At 46.3% G+C, this 12,877-nt stretch overlaps 1 protein-coding gene across 1 annotated transcript in view; it reads left to right on the plus strand.

Moving 5' to 3' along the window:
* Positions 1 to 9,194, plus strand: part of BRF1 (BRF1 general transcription factor IIIB subunit) — a 200,804-nt gene extending 191,610 nt beyond the window's left edge. The window contains exons 17-18 of the mRNA XM_081192565.1: positions 1,650 to 1,818; positions 4,471 to 9,194. Of these exons, the coding sequence (XP_081048691.1) occupies positions 1,650 to 1,818; positions 4,471 to 4,508 (207 nt within the window). The 3' untranslated portion in view covers positions 4,509 to 9,194. The remainder of the gene's footprint in view (positions 1 to 1,649; positions 1,819 to 4,470) is intronic.
* Positions 9,195 to 12,877: the final 3,683 nt, after the last annotated feature.

Here is a 12,877-nt window from a genome sequence, read left to right on the forward strand (position 1 = left end):
TTAATAGGTGTCCAAATGCAGAGTGAACAGGCAAACAGCTTTCCAAAATATATAGTAGATGTGTCTCTTTTTGAGGGGCTCCACAGGACAGCCAAGTGACATTAAAGACCAATGGTTGTGCCTAGTGCTCATGCAAGGAGCTAAATAACTATACAACTTTTAGAAGACATCTGAAGGCAGCCCTGTATAGGGAAGGTTTTAATGTTTGATGTTTTCTTATGTTGGAAGGCACCCAGAGTAGCTGGGGCAACCAGTCAGATGGGAGCACAGCACATCCCCTGGCAGAACAGTTGCGCAAAAGCTTGCACTGCTAGAAGTCTTGTGAAGCTTGCTTTTATTTTCCTGTTTTCTGTACATTGTACCTCTCTCTTTGTAAATATCCCCTTGGTGTCAAATGAGAGTTGATGGTCTGGTTGCCAGTTCACTGAGTATCAGCGATGCCTCTACAGCAGATCAAACTGCCTAATTAGGAGTTCAGCCCATTGGTCCAACCTGCCTCTCTTTGCTCTGCTCCATTTGGCAAGAGCTTCAAAAAGTCTCAGGCATGAGTCTTCTCATAATCCTCATAGGTCACATGCCAGAGGTTGAACCCATCCCCATCCATCATCTGGCTTCGGCTGCTCATGCTGCCAAAGTTCTGGTCCAACAAACATTTTGAAGTTTTGTTTTATTATGACTTTTTGTATTGGATCAGTTCATGTGCTCTTTGTTGTATATCTTGTTGCTGTAAGCCTCCTTGTGTATAGTAATGCAGAAAGTCAGTACAGTCATACCTTGGAAGTCGAATGGAATCTGTTCCGGAAGTCCGTTCGACTTCCAAAACGTTCAAAAACCAAATCGCAGCTTCTGATCGGCTGCAGGAACCTCCTGCAGCCAATCAGAAGCCCTGTTGGACGTCTGGGTTCCAAAAGAACGTTCGCAAACCAGAACAATCACTTCTGGGTTTTGCGGCGTTCAGGAGCCAAAACGTCTGAGTTCCAGGGCATTCAGGATCCAAGGTACGACTGTATACAAATTAAAAAGGAAATAAAATGAATTGCAGGGGGCTGGACTACATGACTCTTGGGTGTACCTTCAAACTCTATGATTCTGTAATTCTCTGATTCATTCTGCACTTGGAGCAGGTGTTGCACCAATCAGTTGTGGCCCTCCTCCTAATTAAACAGTTGGATGCAAAATTGCACAATGAATTGTTAACTCTTTCCCTAATTGCAACTAATTCACTGGGCGTTGTGCACATCACTTCGTTTCATTTGTGCCTACACAATCGTTGCACCTCAGAAGGTTTGGATAAAGGCAAACCTATTGAGAGAAAACACTTACAATTTCCCCTGAATAGTTTCCCCAAATAGTGTCGCTTTTAAGAGCTTGTACCTTGTTACGTGCTAATATCCACCTGCAACATCTTCCTCATTCAGCCTTTGGCCATGCTTTGAAATATCCAAACAACTCTGAATTTGCACAGGAGAACGGGAGCATCCCCCAGAATAGCTCTAAGCTTCTTAATGAGGAGCTTTGATAGGGGGACAATAAGGAATCTGCCAAGCGATTTTCTCTTCCTTTCATTTGGGGATTTTAAAGGGGAAAGGTGAGAGGCGATGGGTCTAGGTTTTCCTTCTTCTTATTATTGCTTTTCTTATCCTTTGCAGGCAATCTTTCCAAGCACTCAGACAGAGGCCCAAGCAGCTGAAAAGCCAGCAAACGTATTGGTAGAATCCGGGCCCGTCTCGTACAACCATGAGGAAGAAGTGGAAGAAGAAGAAGTCGAGGAGGAAGAGGAGCACTGCATGAGTGCCCTGCAGCTGATGGGGGGAAATGGTAGGTCTTAACTTCATCCGTTGCAAACACCCATCCACTTAAAGAAAGGCCAAAACCCCTCCTTACCCCAGTAATGGCAGCTCTATACTAATGTTCCAGATACCTTTCTCTCCAGCTCCTGCACGTCTTCATCAGTGCAGGTAACAGAAGGACCCCATGGGGCTACCATGGATTTAGGCTGCCAACCTTCTTCTGTTGTTGTGATGTACACCATGACAGTACTTCCAGGCTTGAGTAACGATCATAAACATTTCTTAGCAAGACAGTCTTTCGGCAGTGGGAGCCATCGAGTCGATTGAATTCAGCGTCTACAGACAGAGCTGAGAATACACTCCGAACTTGGGGGTACAGCATTATTGCTGCACGGAAACTTCTCGTTACAGTGTAAATATGTATAGCCAAAGACTTGACACAGAACCCACTAATTGTGGTGCCTGACAGTGTCAAGGGGAGAAAGCTGATGCTGGAGTGTTGATTATTTACTGCGCCATCATCTCAACACCCTTAATTTCGCACCGGTGCCGTTTTCAGCTTTTGTGCATGGTCTATAGAATAATCACAACAGAGTGGTTTGATCTGAGTGTTAAGGGGTCATTCAGACTGCAGGAAACTCTTTCTCCTCTAGGAAATGTGATTAGAATTGCACTCCCAGAGAAATGCACCCAGAGATGTGTGCCTGGGCTGAATGAAGCTGAAAGAATTGTAATGATAATAATTTTGTATATTAAATAGTATCAGTACTAGTAACTGTACAAAATTAGTTAGAGCTTGCTGAATCATTTCTCCTCTATTATTGTTTTTAAAACCATTCTAAACATATTTGTGTCTCCCTGTTATGCAAACACTGATAAATTTGCATCACAAATTTGCATTGCGTCACCAAGTGTTCAATTGCACCATGATCCAGGCCAGCCGACCATCTCATTTGTGACTCTTAGAGCCATGCAATTCCCATCCTTTGGAAATTTGTCAGTGCATTTTAAGGCCCTCCTTATTTGCTCAAGCTAGTTAGTTAGTCAGCGCCTAGGGATGTTGAAAGCCAGATATCGAAAGCAGAGAAATGTACTGATAAGAAAATCAAGATTAAAGTATACCCCTAGAGATGAACATCTCCATCAAGAGGGGGAGAGAGTTATGTTATTGCATGATCCACTAAAGCATTTAGCAAGGATCTATAGCCATATGCTCAGCACATCCGTAAAATTGCAACCAATTAAAACCCTGTTTTTAAAAAAAATAAAGAAAAGAAAATGCAGCAGCAGCTACAAATAGAGCTACACTCTTTGGCAATCATTTCTACATACATTTGAAGAGACAGTGTGGTATAGTGGTTAGCGTGTTGGACTTAGACTGGGGAGATCCAAGTTCAAAAGCTTGTCTCTTAGCCTAACTTTCCCAATGAAGATAGGGAAGAAGGAAGGAAGGAAGGAAGGAAGGTAGGAAGGAAGGAAGGAAGGAAGGTAGGAAGGAAGGAAGGAAGGAAGGAAGGAAGGAAGGAAGGAAGGAAGGAAGGAAGGAAGGAAGGAGGCCCATATGTGCCACCCTGAGCTCTTTGAAGGAAGAGCATGATATATGTGCAATAGCATTTGGAGGATGCTTAATCTGATGCAAGCTGCAAGCCTAAATGTAAAGAGGTTCAAACAAATCAGGTCTAAGCCAGCGGAGAACTAGAGTTGGAGCCACTTTAATTTGATTTTTAACTGGAAAAGGCAGTTTTCGAAAACTTTAATCTCTCCCTAAGTCTCCCTAAGCTTTTAGAATAGGGGGCAGATTATAATTTAAATGATCTACTGCAGAAGCAGATTCAGCCAGCATGCACACATCTGTGTTACCATTGACCATTAAGTGTCGCTGAGAAAAGGGTTCCCTGGGTTATCAGGGGGAAAGTGGACATGAGTGAATATAGCAGAATGAGGCAGAGGCAAGACAGGACAGGAGAGAACTGTGAAGGTACCTGAATTGGATGGAAAGAAAGGACTATTCCTCTCTCTCTTGGTGTGGCGTGAGTGAGAGAGAGCGAGAGCAGAAGGCCTCAGGTTTTAACTAAGCTAAGCCTTGTATTCAAGCACTGGCCTGGCAGCCAGAGGTGACTGTACGCAGGTAGGTGCATGCAGTTCCATATGGCTGTAGGGGCAGAGGAGGAAGCCCCTTTCTCTGTAGAAGTGCAGCCGGCTGAGGGAGGCAGGGCAGAGCTCTCTGCCAGCTCCTGGCAGGCTAGTAACATTTTTGGGAGACTTTCAACTTTTTTGGGCATGTTCATAAGGCTCTTTTAAGGAACAGATCTCCTGGGGTAGGTTAGTTTAAAACCCAGCTAGCTTTTATTTAATCTCTCCAGCGAAACCTGCAATTTGCTTACCTCGATACACCTAGAAATTACTTGACAGTTTGGATGCTACAGAAATTGGCTCACTTGCTCATTTCTGTGACCTACATTTAAACACTCTGTCTTTTAAAGAGTGTTTCATTGGACTGCTTTTTTGTATGTGATTTCTTCCTGTGCTTTACCTTTCCCTCCCCATTGTAAATTTTCCTAGGAGGGACTATTTCTGTTGTCTTGTCTTCTGGGAGTGGGTGGGGTAGAGGCTAATGTATTAAGGGATCCTCAATGATCCTGTTTCTTCTGATAATTTTTCTCCGCTTTGGTATTTTCAGATTATGGCTGTGAGATGGACGACGATGAAGGATACTAATTGCCTCCTAATGGCATCGGTGAAGGAAGTTAACCTGGCGATGTCAACAAACCCTCCTGACTTCCATTGCTTGCTGGTCAGTTTCCATTGACCTGTAGCCTGGCACCGGGGTTTGGCTTTCGAATACTTGAAATGTTCCTGGATCATGTTATGAGAAAGGGATTCAGCAAAGCATCAGTTTCAGGGAACAAAGGAGAAGAGTCAAAATGGCTGGCACAACTCGGCGGTGCAGTGTTGGACCTTCCTTGCGGCTGCCCTTGGTTCAGCCATATCTCCGTAAAAACACATATATGACAAGGAGCAAATCATAACAGTGTGCAAAACCTCCAAGTGGAAAAGCTGTGGACATGCGCTGTTTACATTGGGGGTGATAAAAGCACATCTCCCCGCCCCTCCGTAGAAAAAGCTGACCTTGGCGTAGCGTCCGTGTTTCCATGCTGAAATAAATAACATCAGAGCTGATATGCAAGCTGCCCAGGCAACTCCTCTTGGAAAGCAATCCCAAACACCTGGTCCGTCCCCCCAAATACATGCAGTGTTACCCTAAGGTTAGAGCACCATTGGGCAGGTATCTCATAGAGGACAGCAGTGGTACCTTGAGAAGTTTGAAGAAGCAACAGGAGGGTTTGTCAAAGTTGGTTGCTGTACCACGGTGTAGACCTCAGAGGTGCAGGAAACAGTTGGGACATCTCAGTAAGGGGAGGCTGTTCTTGCTCCAAGGAAATGAAACCAGGCCTTCACTCACCGCTGCTGTAAGATAGGGATAGGGCGAGCGAGGGATTGGCAGGGGAGAAGAGTTCAAGGGGTAGACTTGACACCCCTGCTGCTGGCTGTAGGACATCTCACAAGCTCCTATGCCTCCGTGATGCACTTAAAATTTAAGAGTATGGTGCTCCTCACCGCAATTGGGGGCGGGGGGTTGTGTTCGCTTTTTGTCCTCCTGGCAGTCTTGGTTGGCTTGGCACAACAGACAGATTTGTCTCCAGTAAGTTTTAGTTTGCTTTGTTTTAAGGTAAATAAGCTACTCCCCCCTCCCCCCCATCCCTAATGTAATTTAATTTAATGTTATTTAATGAGGTCGATACGGGCTCAGCCATGCGAGAACCTTGGCCAAGCTCTGCTCTCTCGGCTCTGTCCAGTAACCTGTCAGAACTTTAAACCTTGTGAACCTAAGGTTAAACCAGACCAATAGTTTCCCACCTCCTCATTTCAGGCCTCGCAGGATTGCGGCCTGAATTTTACCTGCCCTTGCGTTTGACTCCTTTGACTTTCTAGCAGCACGGCATATATTTGCTCGCCGGTGGCCAAAGGACGCATACCACAGGGGCGGTTCTCGTCCCTGTTGCCTGGCAGGCAAGGAGGATGTGCCAAGTTGACTTTGTGGGAAACGGATTCCCTGCCCCATTGAGGCAAAAATATACCCAGTTCTCCATGTTGGCCTTGTCCATGCCAAAAGGTCAAGCTTCCTCTTTTCTATGTCCTTGCTTGCTTTTACCAGAGCTCCAGGTTGGAATATCCTAGTTAGAGGATGAGACCGAAAGCAATCCTTTCCCGAATTCAGAAGAGCCTCTTCTCGCTCAGCTGGTATTTTTGAGATGTACCACTTCGGACTGCAAGTGGTGACTTACATAGTGACCTACTTGGCCTCGCAAAAGATAAAAATCCCTCCATGCAGACAACTTAGTATGTTGGAGAAAGTCTTCTATGTGGGCAGATATATTTTTGTATGGAGAAGTATTTAGTCCAGGGTTGGGGAACCTGGCGACTTCCAGATGTTGCTGGACTACAACTCCCATCATCCCTGTCCATTGGCCATGCTGGCTGCGACTGATGGGAGTTGGAGTCCAATAACTTCTGGAAGGCCCACTGGTTTAGTCGACGAGGCCCACCCTCCCCCACTCTCAGCCTGCCATGTTCCAGCCCAGATGCAGATTTGCCAGCTCATTGAGAACTAGACTCCCAAGTCCCTGGGAGATGGTAGGACATGGGAGAAGGAGGTGACTCAGATCTCCTGGGACATCCTGCATTTAATTCTCTGGCTGGGATTTATCTGGGTGTTTATTTGAATTACTAGGTCTTGATCTGGAAAATGGAGATTTTTGCTTTGATGGTACGTGGCTGCTTCTGTTTTGGCAGAGATTGCTGTGGCAAGCTCCCTCCTAAAAAAGCAAAGAAACAAAAAACCCAAATTATTCTTTTTAGGGACCAAGTACCAGGTGGTGAGCTTGCCAGTATCTCACTATCTGCTTCTGTGTGGTTGGCTGGGTCCATGCAGTTGCCCTGGCATTTGCAGTCTGCTTTTCACGTGGATAATCCAGGCAGCTTGGCATGTCTCCTTGCCAGACTTGCCTCCTTGGGGCCAGGTTTGCATAGCTAGGCTCTGATTTTAGACTACAGCTCCCGTCAGTCCCAGCCAACAAGGTTGAGGAAGTGAGAGCTATGGAATCTGGCCAATCCGTATGAAATACCAACTACAGAAATAGGAGAAGCAGTTTTGGGGGAGATGTTTAATCTTTATTCTCGGGCTTCTGTTGGTCCTTTAGCAGTTTAATTTTGAATCCAATAGTATGTCATTGCTGAGGCAAGAGAAGTTTGCCCACTACTCAGCTGCTAAATGCTTAAGAGGTCCCGTAGGATCAGCAATTCCCCCCTCCTCCCTCCCCAGTGTGTTACTTTGGCTCACTGAGGGTTTTTTGCTTGGTTGGCTTTTTAAAGGGTTGGGATTCTGAGGGCCAAATTCATGATGGAGGTATGTGATCTTTAAATTCTTGCAGAGAGCACCCACACAGGAGGCACACTTTGGATTGGGCCACAGCCCTGGGGGAACTGGATTGAACCACCCCCCAGGTGCTTCCTAATGAAACTCGCCCACCCAAGCTGCTGTTTGTCCTCTTAGGGAAAGCTCACGTATACTTGTAAAAGTTGTAGCTAAAGTGGGGGCAGGGAATAGAAGCCCTCTCCTGGCACCCCTGCCTCATTCTGCTGTTCTCATTTGTCACTCGCCCCTTCCCAAATGGAATTGAATTAAAGCCAATAGGTGGTTCCCTCCCAGTGCAAATAGCAGCTTCAGAGAACCAGTTTTCATGGAGACCACGGCAGGGGAGGAAAGGGTTAAAATACCATACACCTCCTGCAGGAATCCCAGTAATTGTATTCACTCCCCAGCGACTGCTATTTTCATTTTGTTGAAAGGATGCACATCAGGTGCAAAGGCACATCTAACAACCCATCCAGTTTGGCGCTGAGTTCCAGTTCCCATAAATGGGAAAGTTCGCAGGCCTGCTGAGGAGCATTTCACAAGCCACCAGCTCTGCTGTAATACTTTGCCTTCAGCTGCAGGAGGACTGAGCTGTGTGTTTTGTCTTGTGGCTGCAGAAAGGTTGTTTTAATAAACCTTGGAATGCCTAAGAATTTTCAATCCTGCCTCGCACATTTCTAAGTCATGTAATATTACACGCAGATTTCTTTTATTTTTCTTTCCTTTTTGGAGTGCTCATTCCTCCTCGGTGTAACCAAGCTCAGGGAATATAAACGGATTAGCAGATGCCACCTTCTGTTTTCATAACTACTTAGGGAAAATGTTAAAATAAAGGCGAGTACACAGTTCACCCTTGTCTGCTACTGTTAACATATCACAGTGACCTTGGGGGAGGCACTTGGCTGCGTTTCCCTGAAAATAATTTGGAGCTTGCCGTATTCTGCATTCAGATGATGACGAGAGCTCACAGGGTTTCGAGAATGGTTGGTTTTAGATTGCGAGGTGTGAATCCTGGCTCCCTCCCGCTCCTAGTGTAGCGCACATTTCCTAGGCAGAATCCTCAAACTGTGGCGTTGTGCTTTTTCTACCTTGAAATCTTTCTAACCTTTGGTCACTTGGCCTCAGTTCACAGACTTGCCAACACTTAGGTGGGTGGAACAGGAACCCTACACGTTTCTGATTGTGCAGATCCAGTTTTTGCAGCTGCCTCCTCCTCCTCTCTTTTGAGGACCTAGAAACCTCCACGTGATCGGATGTTTGCGCAGTCCTGCATAGATGCTGTCTGCACAGTGGAGGAAAGGGGCTAAGCTTGCTCCTCTGCCAGACAAATGTATAAATTGCATTTTAGAGAACAATTTAGGGCAGGCAAGCTTGGATGGTGACGCGTGTGCACCGATTGCATCTCAATTGTATGTGCTGTTTCATGAGAGTGACTCCCTTCACCACAGAAAGACTTTGGCGGGAGCTGTGTAGCATCGTCTTAAAAAGTGACCTCCATATTAGTTCTCGCTGTGCTGTTTGCCTTCCCTCTGGATTGCGTGGGAGTTTATCGCCTCTTGCTGTTTTTATGTATCACTCCTTGCATAGTCTCCTCGCCGCTTGTCGCTCTCGTCTTAACAAGGCCAACACATTTGGTGCGCGGCAGTGCCAGCGAATCGAAACAATCTGCAAGCATCTTGAAGGGTCCTTCCAGCCCACATCACGAGCCACGGCCTGCCGTCTCTCCTCCTCACCCCCCAGACAAATTGTAATATCTGCTGTAAATATTTTTTTTTTAAAGTCATCTTTTATTATGTGTTCTTGCCTTCCCTTGCAGGCTTTTTTGTTTTGTTTCTTAAGACTGCTTCTGTGTGACTTGGACAGCAGTGTACAAAATACCCAGTGTATATCCTTATTTTGTGTCTACAAAGCAAAAGTGTTTTAAAACATCTAAGGGTGTGTGTACGTTTTCTTTGAAAGTGTGTGTTTTCCCCCTTCCTGAACAATGCATAAACCGACACTCTCTTTCCACTCTCTCGACTTGGCACCCTGTGCGGGGGAACTGCCCGCACCGTTCTAATCTGATGCTGATAACTTAGTAAATGAGACACAGAGACATTTCAGAACCATTGACATGTATCAAAGCAGGACTAGTGGTTGGGATCAATGGGACAGCTGGAACGAGGGGTTCAGAGGTTCAGTTTGGGGCTTGCTTCACAACTGATGTTGCCCCATGGCAGTCTTCCACGTTACTGTTACATCGCTCCCTCTGTCCTTTTCTTACCCACGTTTATCGGCTGGCAGGGGAGCTTTCATTTGGTTCCTGCTGTGGCAGTATTCCAGCACTTGGGAAGCATGGGAAATGTATATTTCTTATGGACCCTGATGCATACGATGTTGCTGCTGTAGAAACCATGGGCCTCACAGGTGCCCTTGCTGTTGCTAATTGGGAGGAGAGGGGAGGCAGTGGGGGTTTCCCACAGGGCATTAAGACTCTGCCATACTTATTCTGATGTCGGCAAGAGAGCAATGGAGCCCACTCTTCAGAGAGAGCTTTCTGAAAAACAAACATTCTTGCTTCTGCTGTTGCCCTCTCCGCTCTGGCCACACTCTTCCAGCACAGCTCTTAGAGGTGCATTACTTTCATAGGGAGAAGACTGAGGGCCAGATAGAGACCTGGAGGGCAACATTTGGCAGCAAGGCTGGTGTTCCTCATTCCTTAGTTAGGCCAGCATTGCCTTTGGTTGGGTGGTCTCTCCCCAGGAACTTGGGCAGAAATCTTTCCCAGTCTTCCTTGTTGGAGACACCAGGAGTCTTGTGTCCTCTTGCACGCAGAGCCTGATACCTTCTGCAAGTGAGCAAATGCCCCTAATTCTGATCCTCTGCATTCTCACCAGAAGTGAACTGCACCAGATTGCAGAAGACAATTGCCCGTGCTCATGGCTTAGGGCCAAGGCATCTTCCAGAGTTGTTTTATTTTTTTAATCATTTCCATATCACTGCACGTGTCCAAAGGAATCTCTAAATGGCCGACAACCTTCCTTAAATAATCAAATTGTATATTGCATACGCAATTGTATACGCCAGAGCCTGGCGTGCTCTGGTCCATGGGGTCACGAAGAGTCGGACACGACTAAACGACTAAACAACAACAACAAATATTGCAAATGAGAACACACTTAATGAACCACATTGAAAATGACATAATTTTAACAGGAAAACAACACATTCTGTGAAACGTTTTTTTAAAAATACAAAGTCTAAATTCCATATATAAACATGAGTGTCAGGAGCGAGCCGGCAGTAAATCACACAGTGCAAGTTGGCGTTGGCTCTCTATTAGCAAAAACCTGATCAACACAGGATTGTCAGGCCTAATGAGTACGGCAACTCATCTGGCCCCCATGAAGCAGTTGCTGAGACTGAGCCCCTGCCTTCCTACAGCTGCCTAAGTCTCCTCTCCAGGGGGTCTTTCCAAGCAATTGAAGACTGTGTGCACAACCAACCTCACTATCCCTTTTAAGCCATTTCTGGTCCTGGGAGACAAGGGGAGCAGGGGCCTTGTTGCAGCAGGAGAGGGAGACCCGTGTGACTTTTCCCCAGTCTGACTCATCTCTGCCTCTTGGCCTCCCTCTTCCCACTCTCCTGCTTCAGCTGCTGCCTCTGATTCTGGGCTTCTCTCTGCCACAGACTCTCCCAGCTCACTAAGACCTGTTACCCCTTCAGCTTCCAACATCTTCTCTTTCCAGCCTTTCTCCCTCTGACCACTCCTCATCGTCCCACATTCACTTTCCGGGCTCTGAGCCTTGGGGGCTCCCAGGCTGGTGCTTCCTGCTCTTCCTCTGTGTGCAATCAGGCCATGGCACCAGGTGCTAAAAACTGAACTTGTATGCAACCACCATGCGGAGTGAGGGGTGGGAATCCATAGTAGCATTAAACATCATTTAATAGCTAATTCCTGTACCTCCATCTAGCACATACTGGGGGGACACCCACACCATAGATTGAAAGCACATAGAAAGCACCATAGATTGAAAGCACATGACTTCCCCCAAAGGATCCTGGGACCTGTCGCTTCCCCCTCAGAATTATAATTCCCAGGATTCCATGGGGGAAGTCATGAGCTTTCAATGTGTCCAGGAACATACAAAGAGCATCATATCTCCCCTCCTTCCTCGCCCCAAGAACCCAGCCCAGAAGAATAATGTTAAGGGCAAATGTGTGCATTGGAATTGCCCCACCTTTCATAATGAACACTTGAGGCATGGAACATTAGCCAAGGAGATTGGCACTGCGCATTAAACCCTTTCTTTCCACTCTGAAAGCCTTGTGATAAGAGCTGAGCTGTGCAGTCAGTGGGCTTCATGAACAAAAGCAGAAATGCATTTAGGAATTAGGAGATGTTCAAAGGGCTCCAAATCTTCTGCCTCTTTAATTTGGGATGGGGAAGAATATCACTGAGTTTCAAGGGAAGAAATAGCAGGTTGCTGCCTGCTGCCTGTCCCCGATGCAACGCCACCTACCTTTTTTGTGTGTTTTGTGACGGAATGCAACATTAAAGCTTTAATAAAGCCGTTATTAGCTGGCAGATGGTTCTGAGTGTCTTTTTAAATGTAGCAATGAAGGAAACACCAGAGGCTTTTCAATCTACACTTCAGTACATTGTGAATTCCACATTCTAAAAGGATCCCCTCCGCACATTTTGCTTGTGTCACCAGGGTGCAATCCTTTAGCTTTCCCCCCCTCTTTTTAAACCATGGGATTATATCTGCAGAAATGGAACATGTAGCAACAAAGGAACCTCCCCTCTGCAAAAGCTCAATACTTATGCCATGATTTAAATGAAAACAGTGCTTATGTGGTTGTTGCAGGTTGGGGAGCGAGAGAACAGTGAATATATTGTAGAGAGATTTCCAGTGCAATTGTGCACATGTTTACTCAGAGGAAAGTCTCTTTCTGACCTTAGATCTTTTTTGGGGGGGAGCGGGTGGCGCTGTGGTCTAAACATCACACTCTTGCCGATCAGAAGGTTGGCGGATCGTATCCCCATGATAGGGTGAGCTCCCTTTGCTCGGTCCCTGCTCCTGCCCACCTAGCAGTTCGAAAGCACGTCAAAGTGCAAGTAGATAAATAGGTACTGCTCCGGCGGGAAGGTAAACGGCGTTTCCATGCGCTGCTCTGGTTCGCCAGAAGCGACTTAGTCATGCTGGCCACATGACCCGGAAGCAATGTGCAGACAAACGCCGGCTCCCTCAGCCTATAGTGTGAAATGAGTGCACAATCCCAGAGTCGTCCGCCACTGGACCTAATGGTCAGGGGTACCTTTACCTTTACCTAAACTGCTTTGAGGTTTCATCACAATCAAACGGTATCTATCTATATTGCTAAATGAAAACATTTTGCATATGACTGGAGTTTAATTTGAAGGGGCGCTGAAATTTCTGGGTACAAAATGTATGCCACAAACCTTCCAGATTTGAAAATTGGATGCAGACCCAGTTTGTTTCACGTTGCTCCCATGGACTCTAAGCAAAAGAACCTAAGACGATCCCTGCTGAATGAGGTCATGGGCCCATCTAGTCCAGCACCCTGCTCTCACCATGGTCAACCAGATGTGGATGAGAAGCCCACA

The sequence above is a fragment of the Podarcis bocagei genome (genome assembly GCF_964188305.1).
Source record: "Podarcis bocagei genome assembly, chromosome: 1".
NCBI classification, from domain to species: Eukaryota; Metazoa; Chordata; class Lepidosauria; order Squamata; family Lacertidae; genus Podarcis; species Podarcis bocagei.